At 51.0% G+C, this 17,217-nt stretch overlaps 1 protein-coding gene across 1 annotated transcript; it reads left to right on the top strand.

Moving 5' to 3' along the window:
- Nucleotides 1-777: 777 nt before the first annotated feature.
- IRX3 (iroquois homeobox 3) lies at nt 778-4,318 on the top strand. Its single transcript, XM_084755998.1, has 4 exons — nt 778-1,774; nt 1,942-3,082; nt 3,275-3,341; nt 3,871-4,318. Exons 1-4 carry the CDS (start codon nt 1,502-1,504, stop codon nt 3,923-3,925), a joined length of 1,536 nt encoding a protein of 511 aa, XP_084612124.1. The 5' UTR covers nt 778-1,501; the 3' UTR covers nt 3,926-4,318.
- The last annotated feature ends 12,899 nt before the right edge of the window (nt 4,319-17,217 follow it).

Raw genomic sequence — 17,217 nt, forward strand, 5'->3', positions numbered from 1 at the left:
ACTTCTAAGGCTTGCAGGGATTCTCGCCAAAAGAAAACACCGGGACTGGGAACCGAGAGAAAAGGCGGTGAAATGAATGGTCGAAATCGACCAAAAACACTAAGCAGAAACTTCTCGAAGTGCTCTCGGAAAGTTCCCAGAGCCTCGGCAGTGAGGCTGTCTGCTCCTCCTCCACCCCACAGTCAGGCGCTTCACCAACTCGTTGCTTGTTTCGCAGGACCACCTGGACGCCGAATTCACTTTTCCTAGCGAGGGTTTTCACCAAGGTACCCCGGAGGTGTAAATATAAATTGCAGGGTTTAAAGCTGCTAGGGACAGCACTCCCTAGCACTCACTCTTTTAACTGCTGGCTTAGGGTATTGCGAGCGCTAAGGGACCAGAACTGAGAACTGCAAAGGGAGCCACCTCGCAAAAAAAGCCCAGGAGCCAGCCTTGGTCTGGGGTACCGTCCCAACCCGGAACTACAGCTACTGATGGGCTGAGAATTGAAGAGTTGGAAGACCGAGGGTCTAGGTGACCCTGTACTAACCCACCACTAGTGGTCTTGGCTCCCCCCTCTCCCAGTGCTGGCAGGAGGGGGCGGGAAGAGACAGAGTCGGGTCCCGCCCCGCCCCGCCCCGCCCGGCGCTCTGTATTCGCCGGGGAGGGCCGCCTCGCCCAGAAGGCTCCCGAGTGATTGGCGACTCCAGGAGGAGACGCGAGGAAAAGTCGAATAAGAGGACGCGACGTCAGACTCGAGATTTGGGAAAGGGTGAGGGAGGGGGTGGAAGGGCGGGGACGGACACACAGACACTAAGTCGGACACACACACCCCCGCACAGCATTCTAAGTGTCCACAACTTAAGGTCGCCTTAGCCCAGTGCACAGAGACCAGGGAAGAGGACGAAAGAATAAGAGTAAACTGATTTAAAAGAGAGGAGTTAGACTAGAAAAAGTGAAGAGAGCTAAGAGGTGAGCAAAAGCAACCGTGAGAAAAGCAAGGAGGAGAAAGAACCGCAGTTTCCCAACATCCAGGACTGCGAAGGAGCCTCCGGAGCGGAAGCGACCGAGGGTGGGGTGAGGGGGACTCTGCGAGGGGAGGGGAGAGGAAAGGATAGGAGGGGAGTGTAAACTATAGGAGGGCGAAGGAAGCGAGGCGCGACACAGCTCTGGGAGAGGAGGGCAAAACTGAGCGCTAAGCACAGAGCGGCTCTCTTGGCTTAAAGGAGGGAGCGCAGAGAGGAGGGGCTTGCGGCCCCGTAGAAATGTCAATCAGAGCCCGGAGCCCAGGGAATCTCGGCCAATCTGTTCGGACCTGACCTGACTCCTCGCCGCCGCCGCCGCCGCCGCCGCCGCCGCCGCCGTCGCCGCCGCCGAGCAGATCAATAGGCGAACGGGGTTCGCAGCGCAGCGCGGCCCGGGCTCGGCCCAGCCCCCGATGCGCTCCGGAGCTAGCGTACGGCTCTGAGCACGGCGGCCGCGGGGGCCGGGCCCCCTCTCCATAGGTGCCCCGCGGGCCACCATGTCCTTCCCCCAGCTCGGATACCAGTACATCCGCCCGCTCTATCCACCCGAGCGCCCGGGAGCCGCAGGAGGCGGCGGAGGAGGCAGCGCCGGGGCCCGGAGCGGTCCGGGCTCCGGAGCCTCAGAGCTGGCCGCCTCGGGGTCCCTATCTAATGTGCTTTCGTCCGTGTACGGGGCACCCTACGCGGCCGCTGCAGCAGCCGCTGCGGCCGCCCAGGGTTACGGAGCCTTCCTGCCCTACGCCACGGAGCTGCCCATCTTTCCACAGCTGGTAAGAACCGGAGAAACCCGGGAAAGAGGGGTTGGAGCTGGGGTGTAGGGCAAGATGTGAGAGTGCAAAAGAAAGCCAGTGTCCCGGTGGGAGGATAAAGGTGGCGGTAGCTGGAGCTAACTCGCGCTCCCGCGCGCGTGTCCTCTTCCTTCTCCATGTGCATACAGGGCGCTCAGTATGAGCTGAAGGACAGCCCTGGGGTCCAGCATCCGGCCACGGCCGCCGCGTTCCCGCACCCGCACCCTGCCTTCTACCCCTACGGCCAGTACCAGTTCGGAGACCCGTCCCGTCCCAAGAACGCCACCCGAGAAAGCACGAGCACGCTCAAGGCCTGGCTCAACGAGCACCGCAAGAACCCGTACCCCACCAAGGGCGAGAAGATCATGCTGGCCATCATCACCAAGATGACCCTCACCCAGGTGTCCACCTGGTTCGCCAACGCCCGCCGGCGCCTGAAGAAAGAGAACAAGATGACGTGGGCGCCCCGCAGTCGCACGGACGAGGAGGGCAATGCTTATGGGAGCGAGCGGGAGGAGGAGGACGAAGAGGAAGACGAGGAAGAGGGCAAACGTGAGTTGGAGATGGAGGAGGAGGAGCTGGCAGGAGAGGAGGAGGACACCGGGGGCGAGGGCCTGGCCGACGACGAAGAGGATGAGGAGATCGATTTGGAAAACTTAGACAGCGCTGCAGCCGGGTCGGAACTGGCTCTGGCTGGGGCAGCGCACAGGAATGGCGACTTTGGCCTAGGACCCATTTCGGACTGCAAAAATAGCGACTCGGACGACAGCTCCGAAGGCTTGGAGGAGCGACCGCTGTCGGTCTTGAGCCTGGCCCCAGCGCCACCGCCAGTGGCCAGGGCTCCTCCATCTCCACCTTCTCCACCTTCCGGCCTGGACCCCTGCGCTCCTGCACAAGCGCCCTCCTCTGTCCTCCAGAAGCCCAAGATCTGGTCACTGGCCGAAACGGCCACTAGCCCAGACAACCCACGTCGCTCGCCTCCCAGAGCTGGAGGTTCTCCTCCCGGGGCAGCCGTCGCGCCCCCGACGCTGCAGCTCTCGCCCGCAGCCGCTGCTGCAGCTGCAGCGGCACACAGACTCGTCTCCGCGCCGCTTGGCAAATTCCCGGCTTGGACCAACCGGCCTTTCCCAGGCCCGCCTCCTGGCCCACGGCCGCACCCGCTGTCCATGCTAGGCTCGGCCCCACAGCACCTGCTGGGACTTCCCGGAGCCGCGGGTCACTCGGCTGCCGCTGCTGCCGCCGCCGCCGCCGCCGCCTATGCTCGGCCTGCGGAGCCTGAGAGTGGAACAGGTGACTACAAGAGTGTAGGGCACAATGGGACAGTGTTGGTGGGGTTCTGGCCTTGGCTGGAGGGAAAGGACCGGGCTTGAGGGGGAGGGCGAATGGTGTTTTTCTCTTAGCTCCCCTGCGGGTTCAGCAACCGTGAAGGCCTAGACGCAGCGTTCTAAGGGCCTCCTTTTTCTTTCCCCTTGTTTCCTACAGATCGCTGTAGTGCCTTGGAAGTGGAGAAAAAGTTGCTGAAGACAGCTTTCCAGCCGGTGCCAAGGCGGTAAGACGCCCCGCGTTTGGGTGGCAGACTGGGAGACCCTTCAGGAGGGATAAGGAAAACACAGAACCAATTGTAGGAGCCTTTTGCCCTGGGGGAAGGGAGCAAAGTGGCTGGAAAACGATTTCTAAATATCTCTCTCTCTCTCTCTCTCTCTCTCTCTCTCTCTCTCTCTCTCTCTCTCTCTCTCTCTCTCTCACACACACACACACACACACACACACACACACACACACACATCACTTCTTGTGGACACATAGACGCGTTTCCGTTCTCATCAGGGCACCTTCAGACAGGGCCTGTGGGTACAGAGCTGGGCAAGCCTGGTCCCTCCAACAGGCCTATGGAGCACAAGACCTCTACGTGAGGTCCGCCTCCTTCCAGGCCGACCTGACCTCAAATTCGGATCTCTTCTACCCAGTTTATAGTTAAGGCACTCACAGCTGAGCAACACCACACACTCCACAGGGTATCCCCACCTAAGCGGCTTCCATGTCTAAATCTCACCTCCTTTGCGTCCACTCTCTTCCAGGCCCCAGAACCACCTGGATGCTGCTCTGGTCTTATCAGCTCTCTCCTCATCTTAATTTTTCAACAATTTTTAAATCGTTGTACTAATTGTAAAAAAACAAATCGCTCTGTATAGTGACGAATTGCAAGCATGTCTGTGTATGATTACCTAAAAAGAAACACTAAACAACAACAACAACAACAAAGAATGAAAGAAAAATAAATAAAGCCAGCCCCTCCTCGGTCCTCCCCCAAGTCGCTTCTGTACCACCTCACATTAGATTGTGAGGTTCATTTGTTCTGTTGCTTTCGGGGGTGGGGTGGGGAGGGGAGCGGGGTTGCAGAGAGAATAAGTGCGTCTGACTCTTTTTGTATATACAGAAAAATGTACATATGTGTGAACCAAATTGTACAAGAAAGTATCTATTTTTTTGGCTAAATAAATGAGCTGTTGCCACTTTTGACTATAACCGGCAGGTCTGCCACCTGGACTGATCTGTGTGATAGTTCTTTGGTGTTTTGGCGTTCCTGTCCCTCCTGCGGTTGTTTAAAGACTGCAGGGAAAGAACAAGCGAGCATGGTTAAGGGACAGCAATGGCAGAAGTGGTCCGTGCAGATATAGCCAGGCTAGGGCCTCTGTAATAAGGGGAGATGGAAGTCGCTGGGCCCCACAGAGAAATGGCAAAAGACCTAGGAGAAAAAAATGGGGTCGATTCCCTGCTAGGAGCTGGAAGGCTGAGTTCTGTCCACGGGTCAACTGGAGTAACCGTGGAGCCTTGGGGCCTTCTCTGATGACTTGGCAGAAAGATTTAGGGAAGCTTCTAGGAGTTCAGGGAGTCGGACTGGAAGGCTGTCCGTCCTGGCTCTCAATTCTAACCCTCACAACTGTTTCTCAGTCCCGCGTATAGGGGCTGTGCAAGCTCAACTAGGCCTCTCCCGCCGCCGCATGTGCCTCTCCTACACCTCCTTATAGGTACAAAGGGCGTGGAGGAGGGATCTGTGGGAGAAGCCTGGGTGCTCCCGCTTCCCGCTTGGTGGCGTGTGACCGCGCTGGAGTTGGGAGTCCAAGGCCGAAGCCAGGCGGCAGCGTTTGCTCCTATCTGCTTCTGCGCATTTTGCCCCAGTGCTAGCGAAGGGGGCTGCTTTCAGAGATCTCGGCGTGGGTTCGGGGTCCAGTCCCGGGCACCTTAGGAGCTGGGAATTGTGCCATGAGTCTAGCGGGCCAGAGGCGAGGAAGGAGAGCGAAGGTGGCGCGTTGGTTGGACACAACAGCGGGGAAACCTGGGGCTGGAGCTCCCTCTACAGGACGAAGGGGACTCTCGGCTCCCGGCCTCTGCAGCCCTCCCGGGTCCCAGGCTGCCTTGACATTCCCGGCCACAGCTGGCCCAACTTTGATGCTAATAAGTGGAGAGTCACGCTCACGATACTGAAACCTTGGGGTTCAAAACGGGAGCACCTTTGAGGCACCCTTGTCTGGCCCTTTAGATTCCCGGGCTAGCCAGACATAGTGCATCGGAGCTGCAGAGCAGGGCTGTGACCATCTTGCACACTGTTGGGAGGTATGAAGAGCCAAGCGAAGTCTGCAATGGAGGACAGTTAACATTGTGCGCCTTCGAGGGTCTGTGAGCCAGGGCTGCCGGTGTGTTGGGGTCCACGAGGTGAGGACACAGCTGCCAGAGCCACAGGCGACGTGAGGCTTTCCCTAGGAAGGCTGTGCTCAGAGAGAGAGAGAGAGAGAGAGAGAGAGAGAGAGAGAGAGAGAGAGAGAGAGAGAGAGAGAGAGAGAGAGAAAAGTCCCCCAGAACAGAGGCAAACCACTGGCAAAGGCAGGGACAGTCAGAGTGTGGCGTGTTAAAATATTCGCGCAAATACCTCAATCTCTTTGCTAAGATGTTTCGGCAATTCAAGGTCTTTCGTGGGTGAAGCATTCAAACTCCATCTTCTTAGGACATGCATCTGAAGTTAGGACCGCCAGAAGAAGGGCCAGGGCTCTGGTGAGTGTCTGCCAAAGCCTTCAAACCCTTCCTCCAGTTCACACCTGCAGGGGGGTGTTAGCTACAGCCCACACAGGCTGCCCATTTACTTCCTGGGAAGCCAGGAGCAGAAATTCACTTCCGTGGTTCCCTTCCTGCCTCACACGATGGGGGTAAGAACGAAAAGAGGGTGCCTGCCTGTACCCATTCTTAAGTAGGGATGCCCATCATTTGCAGAAGCTTAGACAAACACCCTCAGTTCCCAGGGGTGTCCGAGTCACCTCTTCTCATCGCCCAAAAGAGTGGACCGGCTTCCTTTAGGTGGGCCAAGCAACCAGCTCCACCAAAAGAAAAAGAAAACTTCCCAGGGGAAAAAAATTATCTCGGTGGCCACACAGAAGTCTTTCTTCTGAGAGGAGCCCCCAGAGAGAGGCATTTCATCAATGAGAGGGAGATGGGTGTGGATGGCCTGCATAGGGTCTCTGTCTGGTGAAGCCTCTGGACCTGCTCAGCTTTTCTGGCTCTCACTCCCACATGAGGGCATTGGCTGAGGCCCAGCCTGTCCATCTTGAAAGAGCAGCAAACGGAGGTACCAGGGAAATCAGCCTAACACTGGGTGTGGCTTCCTGCAGTGTGTACTTCGGACCCCTACTGATCCCAAGTCAGACACACACACACACACACACACACACACACACACACACACACACACACACACACACCACTAGGAAGTGCCTCTGCTGTTCAGTTGGTTACTCCGAACCCTCCAAGGTGTGTGTGAGATTAACTAGACCAGGGACACTGCCTTCCTCGATATCTTCACAGAGCTGGGAGCAGGCAGTGCCTGCCAGAGCCAGGGAGCCCAAGGAGAATGAGATTACCCCCCTAGGTGACTGTTCACCTTCGCATTAATGTTTTCTAACGAAATTGTTTTGTGGAGGGGGACTTCATGGCAGGAAGAAGTACAATGCAATCCCAAAATGACAAGGAATGGCCAGGGGCTGGTGCTTTATGCCAGGAGTGAAGAAGGGACCAGCCCCGCCTTCTGGGTGGTATTCTCTGGGCACCTGGAGTACAGGGAGGCCCAAAGCCTTGTCAATCACTGACCAGCCCATTTGGGGGAGTTAGCTGAAGAGACTGATGCTGCAGTAAAAACCTATATGTCAGGTATCTTCTGGTTTGAGTTTATTGGGAGGTTTTGCCAGGGTTCAATTTGGGAACTGATTCCTTGTAACCTTCTAGAAGCATCCTCTCCTTCTTAGAACTCTTGGTTACATGTGCCTCCATAAAGCAAAAAGTGGGCAACTACAAGTCTATAAAAAGTGTATCTGTGTTTAACAATAACTCTAACTTGAGTGGGGGACAGTCTCATACTCCTTAGGCCTCACTGTGAACATCCAGGCAAGGTAGATTTTCTTGTAAATCCGTCGATCATTAGCATTGGGCCTAAAAAGAAGAATGGGCCCAAAGATAATTATGGGATAAGAGGACTCCATACATCATCATCATCTATTTTTTTCTTTTCTTTTTTGTTTGTTTTTCCAAGACAGGGCTTCTCTGTGTAGCCTTGACTGTCCTGGGCTCACTTTGTAGACCAGGCTGGCCTCGAACTCACAGAGATCCACCTGCCTCTGCCTCCCAGAGTGCTGCGATTACTGGCGCACACCACCACACGCTGCCAGCTATCCTTTTCTGATCTGAATAGGCCACTGTCATCTGATTCACCCATGTAGCTTGACCACATTAAAAATGTCTACCTGTTGTGTGATGGCTCCCAGGAACAGTCCCAGGCCCCTTGGGGTGGGGGTGGGGGAACACTCCAAAGTAGGGAGCAGTAAGAGAAAGTTTTTTGTTTGTTTGTGTATGTATTTTTTTGTTTGTTGTTGTTGTTGTTGTTGTTTGGTTGGTTGGTTTGGGTTTTGGGGGGTGTTTTTTTGTTTTGGGTTGTTTGTTTTAAAACAAGGTTTCTCTGTGTGGCCTTGGTTGTCCTGGTCTCGATTTGTACACCAGGCTGGCCTCGAACTCACAGCGATCCTCCTGACTCGGCCTTCCAAGTGCTGCAATTAAAGGCATGCGGCGATCCCTAACTAAGCAATTTTGTCTCCTCTCCCATGCTGGGATAGTTGGCAATGCCTGCAGAGAAATAAAGAAATAAAACTGGGGGAGAATAGAAGTGACACCTTGGTGGGGGGGGGAGTGGAGGTCAGAATCACTGCTGCCTGCCCCCCTTCCCCCCCCCCCAGATGCTCCTCTAAGCCATGCAAGCAAAGCCTGCTGGGTACTTGGATGTGACTAAGATACCCAATGGCGCTGAGGCTAAGAGGCAACATAGAGATGACGTGACAAGGTATTTGTGGGAATCACAGCGATTGATTTCTCCCAGCAGCCACAGCTCGTTAGGGGGGCAGGGATATTAAAACAGTGCGAAGTGGAACACTTTTGTTTAAATGCTTTTGTTTAAATGGTTTGGAGGAAGAAGTAGAGGTGAGAGCTAGCCAACAGGAAACTAACTCCATGAGCTGTGGGAAGCAGGAGTGGGTTTTAGGTCAGTTCTGGATGAAGCCCTTTTCAGCCAAGGTGACAAAGAGAGGGTTCATCCAAGGAGGGCTTGAGTCTTAAAAGTCAGGGTCTTTTTCTTGCAGATGCTGATGCCAAGGGCAGGCAACAAAAAGGGAGTCACAGGTGAGAGCTCAGGTCATGTAGTTTGGGCATAGTAATTATTGCCACTCTCCTGCCTCATCCAGGTCTTCCAAGAACAAAAACATATCCATTTTCTTATGTGCTTAGTCATGTCCCGCTCTGCTTTGCCTGCCAGGGAGTTGGAGGGAGAGAGAGAGGAGAGGGAGAGAGAGAGGAGAGAGAGAGAGAGAGAGAGAGAGAGAGAGAGAGAGAGAGAGAGAGAGAGAGAGCGCATGTATGTGTTCCATGTCAGAGAGCAGGACAAAGACAAAGGCAGGGTCAAATATGACTCCTGGCCTGTAGCCTAGCCTGGCCTGGCCTGGCTGTGAAGGCTGTGATGTCATGTCTTTTGTGCCAGCGGCAGCCCTGCATTCTCTCACTACACTAGGCGGCTAACAAGTGGGCCACAGCCCTCCAGGGCCTTTAGAGTGCAGTCATCTGGCAACTGTGCTGCCCCCAGACGCTCAGATTTATTTTGCCAAAGTTACAGGGCAATTATGGAAATGTGCCCTTTGAAGCCAGCCTGATTTCTCTTTATTTTCTTCTCCCTGACAGAGCAGAGCAGAGCTTCTCCGCCTCTCTCTCTCTCTCTCTCTCTCTCTCTCTCTCTCTCTCTCTCTCTCTCTCTCTCTCTCCCTCCCTTCCTCCCTCCCTCCTTCCCTAAGACTTGGTAATTAAAAATCAGAAAATAAAGCATCACAGTAATTTCCTGCTTTTAGATATCAATGTTTTGAACACATCAGATTAAATAGGAAATATTGAAGTCAATTTTATCTGCTTATATTTTTCAAAGAGTAATTAGAAGGTTTTTTTTGTTTATTTGTTTTTGGTTTTAAGCACCCATTGCATTTCTACAGGCAGATAGGCCCCCCAGGACATAGAAATGCCAGGAAGCCATGCCCAACACCACAGTGCTCCATTACTGAGCAGAGCCTTTCTGTCAAAGCACGTACATCAGTCCGTCTAGTCTTCAATGGTCCTATGCTGTAGGGACTGCAGTTCTTACTGTTATTTCTTAATTTGGAGAAACTGAGGCCCAGAGAGACATAATTCTACAAATATACATTCTCAGAGAGTGAAAGAGACAGGATTTAAGCCAGGTTGGCCTTTACACAATCATTGCTTTGCAAAAACATAGTAGCAGTGCTTGCTCCATGGAAATCACTGTGCTGTGGGAGTACACATCTCTCTCTCTCTCTCTCTCTCTCTCTCTCTCTCTCTCTCTCTCTCTCTCTCTCTCTCACACACACACACACACACACACACACACACACACACAGACACACACACACAGACACACACAGACACACACAGACACACACACACTTGAGATAATAAGGTTCTTTTGACCCATCTGACCCATTTTAAAGGAATTAGTCTACCTCACATGATGATGGAAAAACACAGCCAAAGCCCATCCCCTCATGAAGAGGCTGTGAGAGAGGAAGAAGATGCAATCTTAGTCATTCACCCTTATGACTTGACCGCCTACTTCTAAACTCCACCTTTTAAAGACCCCATGACCCAATTCTCTGGACAATCAACCTTTAACATGAACCTTCAAGGGACATTTGAGATCCAAACTGTAGTATGTGGAGAGTATTTGTTGGGACAATGACATGTGTCAAGCCCTTAGCATGGCACCAATATGACAGAACAATGTCAGTGGATGGAATAAGGAACTTTTCACATGGACACACCCTAATAGTGATCAGGTTGACAATCTGCCTTGGGGAGTTACACATTACTGCATAATCAGTCACCTTAAGCACAGGGGCATAAAGTGGTAGTTGTCAGCTCATAGCTTCTTCTGGGGTACCAGACAGAGTCAAGTGAAATGGTTTCTCTTTATCAACTCAGTTATCCAATGCCTAGAGAGTGTTCCAGTGGGCTCAGTGTGGGTCATGTGATCGCTGCTGGGACAATCACAGCTGCCAGGGTGTGTAGCAGGAAGAGACTCTACTTTGAGACTCATGACAGACACCATCATGGATGTCTACTAGGCTAGAGTGGGGTTGAGGCATGGGGCGGGCGAAGGACAAGGTCTGGAAAGCGAGAGAAGGGACTGGGGATGTGGCAGTACAGCATCCTGAGTTCCATCTTCAGCACCACACGAAAGAAAGAAAGAAAGAAAGAATGAAAGAATGAAAGAAAGAAAGAAAGAAAGAAAGAAAGAAAGAAAGAAAGAAGAAAGGGCACTTAAATAGACAAAGCACTGGCTGAGGTGAGAGGCAGTCAGCCTCTGAGTCCTTCCCGAGCCTTCCAGATGCTGAGGTCCCCTTTGGATCACATGAGGTTGAGTGTGGTCTGTGCAACAAGTTTACAAGGTATCCTACCTGAAAGGCCTAGGGTGAGGGTAGTCCTAACACCCTAAAGAACCTGAGGTCAGTGCAGAGGTAGCCCCATGCAGTGGGCTTGTGTGTGTCCTTTTATCTGAACACAGCGGATGTCGTGTCTCCCTACCTGACCTTTTCTGCGTGCCATCTTATCAAGTTGGGTTTTCCCCACAAAGGGTCTGCAAATAAAATGACTCATTCAGAGCTCTTGTTTGTCCTGCATCCTTGATGCTTGCTGGGGGGTGCAGTTAAACACACCAGAGCTCTTGTTTGGCCAATTCAAGAAGTTTGGCTTGTGGGGGAGTGGTGGTGTATGCCTTTAATCCCAGCTCTTGGTAGGCAGAGGCAGATGAACCTCTGGTCTTCCGAGTGAGTTCCAGGACAGTCAAGGCTACGTAGAGAAACTCTGTCTCAAAACAACAACAACAACAAAAGAAGAGGAGAGGGAGAGGGAAAGAGGAGAAGAGGGGAGAAAGAGTGAGTTCAGCTTTTGAGGTTGGCAATGCTTGACCACAGCATGGGTGGCAAAGGACATAGAGATCACATTGGAGAAGGCTCCTGGCTAGCCCAAGGTTCCCAGGACTGTAGAGATGAACATTTCTCTTGATTATCCTTCCATCTCTCTTTCCCTCTTACTTGAACTTGAACTGGTAAGTACTTCCTGGTCCTGGCCTGGCCTAGTCTTGTTGAGTAGTCCATATTTACCTAGTGCATTTTTGCATGGGAATCCATCAGTAAACTCAGCCCTTTCCTGAAGCTATCTTCTTGCAATTTAGATAGACCACTTGCAAATATTTTATGAGATAAAAATCATTATGGCCAAGTGTAGGGCAGGTCCTTATAATCCCTACACTTAGGACTCACAGGCAGGAAGATCTTGATTTTGAGACCTGACTGTGCTATATAGCTAGTCTCTGCCTCTCATACATGCAACCCTATTGAATAAATATAATAATCATGGGGGTTTGAATGAGAACAGTCCCCATAAGCTCATATGTCGGAAGGTTTGGTCCCAAGTTAGTGGTACTATTTGGGAAGGGTTAGGAAGTGTAGCCTTGTTTGGAAGAGGTTTGTCACTTGGAGTGGAGAGACCCAGTCTCCCCGCCTGCACCCCCTCTCTGCCTCTCTGCATGATGTACCACCCTCATCTACCACTATAGTGCCAGGACTGTCTGCTGCCGGCCATAGTGATCCCTGCCATAATGATTATGGACTGAGCTGTTAAAACTGTAAGCAAGTCTCCAGTTAGATACTTTGTTTCATAAGAGTTGTCTTGGTTATGAGGTCTCTTCACAACAATAGAATAGTAGCTAACATAATCATCATCAGTATAATTGCATGATAAGATTTAATAGTTATAAAGTGTCACAACAGTTCAAACACCATTATCCAATAGAGTACTCAGACATTATGGTAAGCTACCCTGTGTCCAGGTTTGTCCTATGACAGGACCTGGTCACCATGGTTCTGTACCTGTGGTCAGCACAGAAGTACAATTGAATGCCAGCAGCCACTCTATTTTGGGTTGTCTCCTTTCTCCTCCCTGCCATACCTGAGTACTCCAAATATACCCTCAGCCCCCACTGACTCCCGCTCAAATGCACAGGCACAGTTGGAACCACTTATGAGGTCAGCTGGGAGGGCTGGGCCTGGGGTGTCTTATCATATGCTCCAAGTTTTCCTAAGATGTTCCTGTTTTTATTGTTCATGTAGCAGTCAGGCCAGGAGGCTGCCACATGGGGTCTATCTTCCCATCAGGGCCCCTGACCTTTCCTCTCCTGGACCAGAATAGAAGAACAGGGTGGTATGGCCCAGCTGGAAATAGGACTTGGGAAAAGGCCACAGGCTCTACTGCTTGCTCACAGCACGTAGAGGGCTACTGCCAGAAATAGAATTATCCAGAAATGTGGAAGGAAGGGACTGACTGCAGAAGCCAGGAGCTGAGCCGGGCATGGAAATGGGGGATGGATGGGCAGGTGGCAGCGGAGCCAGTTCTGACAGATGGGCCTGCCAGTCAGTGACCTGGTGGGCAACCATTGCAGGGTGGGGGAGTGTCAGGCACCAAGCCAGGCTGGTCTGCAAACTATAGGTTTCTAAGGAAGCTGTCATGACTGGTCAACCTTCCCAGGAAAGACAGAGGTCCCTTGTGTCCTGAGAAAGAAGCTTGTGCCTAGAGAGAAGCTGAGAAAGGGTCCACTCGGGCCTCTCCTGTCTCCTGACTCTCTCTGTTACCCATCAGGTATATCAGTGATAGGAACCTGTGGAGAGACCGTGGCATATTAGTCTCACGTCCTTGTTCATGGGTCCTCACCAGGGTGGCAGTTACACAAAGCTGGCATCTCTCCTTGCTCCAGCAATGGAGACATCACCCTGTTTTGTGACAGGCTGTAGGACATCTCAGAACTGACATCAGCATCCCAGGAGATACGTTGTATTAAGTGCCTGGTAAGTGGGACCTCAGCAGTGTTAAAGCCAGCAGGGTGCCAAGGCCTACGACACCAGGCACTGTCAGCTCAGTTTGGGAGACACAGGAAGGTCCAGGGGAGGATCAGAGCAAAAGATATGACACTCACTTGAAGGTCTCAGCACAGCACAACTTACCAAATACACATTCATGAGAATTAAGTTGGACTCCTTCACACTATTGACACAATCAACTCAAAACACGTCCTAAGCTTAAGTCAAAGAGCTAAAACTTCAAAATCTGTAGAGGAAAACGCAGATGGAATTCTTTTTAGCTTTGGGTCAAGCAAAGCCTTTTTTTAAAGACATCAAAAGAATGAGAAAAATAGTTGAAAATATAGAGACGTGTAAGCTATAAAGAAGTGCCTGCAAATTATATGTCTATAATACTTAAAGATTTTTATAATTCAACGGTAAAAGACAAATAATCCAGTTTAAAAACAAGCAAAGACTCTGAGCAGACAGTTCTCCAGACATGATATATGAACACCAATTGTCAGACAAAAAGGTAAGCAGCGACATTATCCATCATGACATGAAGGCCAAAGCCATGAAATCCCACCTCACTAGGCTGGTATCTCGGTTTGGTTTTCAAGTGCTGAGATAAAGATCACAACCACAAGGGCTGGAGAGATGGCTCAATGATTAAGGGCATTAGCTACTCTTCCAGAGGACCTGGATTCAATTCCCAGCACTCACATGGCAGCTTAAACTGTCTGTAACTCCAGTTTCAGGGAATCTGACACCCTCAGACAGACATACCTGCAGGCACAACACCAGTCAATGCACACAAAATAATAGTAAGCAATAAATCATTTAAAAAGATTATGACCACAGTATATGGTTTAATATCCAGAACCACAGCCATGAAGGAAACCAAGGCAGGAACCTGAAGGCAGTGACCGATGCAGAGGCCATGGAGGAGTGCTGCTTACTAGCTTGCTCTCCACGGCTTGCTCAGCCTTTCTTAAACTATCCAAGACCATCTCCCCAGGAATGGCACTGCTTCCAGGGGGCTGGGCCCTTCTACATCAATAATCAATCAAGAATATGCTCCACAGATTTCCCTGCAGGCCAACCTGATAGAAAGAAACATTTCCTAAATTGAGGTTCCTCTTTCCAGATAACTCCAACTTGCAACAAAATCAGGACAGATGGGCTAAAAAAAAAAAGACAGAAAACAATAAGTGTTGACAAAGCGATGGAGCAACCTCAGCCCTCAGTGTTGATGAGAATGTAAGACAAAGCCTGCCACTGAAAAGCAGCTTGGGAGTTATTTGATAAATTAAGCTAAGTTTTCACATACCCTAGACATTCCATCCCTAAGTGTGCTGTTAGTTTGTATTCAAATAGACTTCCTCCCTTCCTGAATTTTAAGCTCTGTAAGGACAGACGTGGAGCCAGAACCTCCCAAGACCCCCCAATAGACTGAGTATGGGGTGAAGGGCCCCCTGCACTACTGACAAGTAAAGAGTGACCTAAGCTTCTCTGCCAGAACTGTGTTTTGAGCCCATAGCCTTCTGACATATGTTATGTACCTTAAAAGGGTGTTGCTGTTTGCTTCTTATTGTCCTTTGTTCTTTTAGTTTTGTTCTTGTGTGTTATTTTTGGTTTTTGGTTTTGTTTTTTTTTTTTAAACAGGGCCTTGCTATGTGGCTCAAGCTGGCCTCAAATTCATCATCCTCCTGGCTTGGACTCCTGAGTGCTAGAATTACAGGTAGATGCCACCACTGCCACCACAAAGAGCTCTCACCTGTGACTGATGCAGTCTCACTTTGTTGGAGCACTGTAAACCCAAGCATTTCACGTTAGGAAGGATTGGATGCATGCAGCCTAGAAAACTCAAAATAACTGCATTAGAAATTATTTGTTTGCTATTTCACATTAAAAAGCACCAAGCACTCCGTGGTCACGAGGGACCCACGCTCTTTCAGGGACCCTATTCTTCCAGTCTTAATACATAATTTCCATATACCTCAACGGTAGTCCTAAGGACAGAAAGCGCCCTTCTCCATTGTCACTAGTTTAAGAAGATGGCTGAAACCTCCCTAGCAACTTCACTTACAAGGGAAAGTGGGAGAAAATCTTGCAGGTAGCCACAATGCTGTCCTTAGGGAATAGGGTTCCTTTGAAGAGGAAGAGTGGGGCTTGGTGTTGGCTGAGATTCAGGGAGAGTTGACCATGTCACCATCATCAATGTCTCGTCACACTGTGATGACATAACCAGGAAGTCTTTGTAAGCGTGAGCAAAACCTAACCTCTCTGCCCAGGGCACATTTGGGACACTCTAAGACATATTCTTATAGTACAGACCATTGGAGGTCCCTCCTCTCTCGTAGCTAGTTGGCCCTGTATCCCACATCCATGGGAGGGTTCTGCAGATAGGGTCTTGCAAACGCTTCCAGGAGGGAAACACGGACTTCCGTAGGCGCAAGAGGAAAGAAGCCACAGGTCACCACAGGCCAATGTCATTATCTATCTCCCATTATCTACAGAGATAAATAGATTAAGAGGCACGAAGTCATACCTGTGTCACCTTGGTGGGACAAGAGCTATCAGCCCATGCAGCATTGGGAAAGGCTGGGGGATGATGTCCAGTGAGGCAGAAAAGCCACTCGAGGTGAGAGTTCAGAGGTCCAGGGCTGTGGAGGAATGAGGCTTGGTTGGGTGGAACAAGCCTCACGGTTTAGACTTGTGCTGCACAAGAGAGAGATGGGACTCCCATGATGGCGTGGGGAAAATGCTGAGGGGTTGGAGTCCCGTGGCGTTGAGATCATGTTCCAGCATGATGTGGCCACCACAGAGGTGTCTCACGTCTCTGGACTCCCTTTCTCATCCTCACACCAATCATCAGCATGGAATATGTGGAAAGAACTAAGGGCACCTGGTTCTAGGAAGTGAGGTTTGGCCGCTTATCTGGTCTTTCATGCTCCATGTTGAGATGTTGTCTTAGCATTTGGCATAGGCTGGTCTCGAACTTGCCATTCTCCTGTTTCTGAATACTAGGATGACAGGTTTGCTTCAACACACCATGTCTGGAGAGAGGGACCCTCAGTTGATGCCATAGCCTTTGCCATGAAAGTTGCCCAGACCCTCATGCTGGATAGAAAGTTCTAGAAATCAAGTTGCAGACACCTTCCTGAGGCCTGAAGTTACAATGCCCTGGGGGAGAGCAGGAGAGCAAGCCACACTGAAGAGGGCTTCCCACCTGCCTCATGGCAGAGCCCTGGTTCCTATATGGGAGGACATTTCTCCTTTGCTCCTGTCTGAACCTCCTGAGCCTGAAGGATGCTAGTCCAGTGGTGTTGCCATGTAATTTAGTGATTCCTGGATGCACAGTCCTGTGCCATTTGCTAAGCACCCACTACGTCCCTATTTTCTTTGTCACCCTTAGAGCATACATTATTATCCCCATTCTCTCACAGATGAACTTTGACCTGGGAGGTTAGCAGGTTTCTCTGAACCCAGTGCTATATGTCTCTGGCAAGTTTATAAGTAAGTGAGGCTCTTGCATAAGCCCAGAATGAGATTTGTTTGGGAGAGAATGGCGCGGGTCCTTCATAGGGAACCCACTGACCCACTCTGACCTCCATAAGGGCAGAAATTACCCTTTGGTCAGCATTCTCCTGGCATCATGAAGCATGTGGTCATCCTAACACTCCATCTCAATGTGGGGGTCTATAGGCAGGCCTGGTGGCATAGGTTTAATCCCATCCTACTTGGGAGACTGGGACAGGAGGACCAAAAATTCAAAGCCTGTCTAGACTGAATGAGTCTAAGGCTAGTCTAAGAAACTTAGCAAGCCCCTACACTAAAAATAAAATGAGGGTTTGTTTGTTTGTTTGTTTGTTTTTTTAAGGGCTGGGAATGTCACTCAGTGCTAGAGGGCTTGTCTAGCAGGCACCAGGACCTGTGCTC

This window comes from Acomys minous (genome assembly GCF_964271855.1).
Source record: "Acomys minous genome assembly, chromosome: 14".
NCBI classification, from domain to species: Eukaryota; Metazoa; Chordata; class Mammalia; order Rodentia; family Muridae; genus Acomys; species Acomys minous.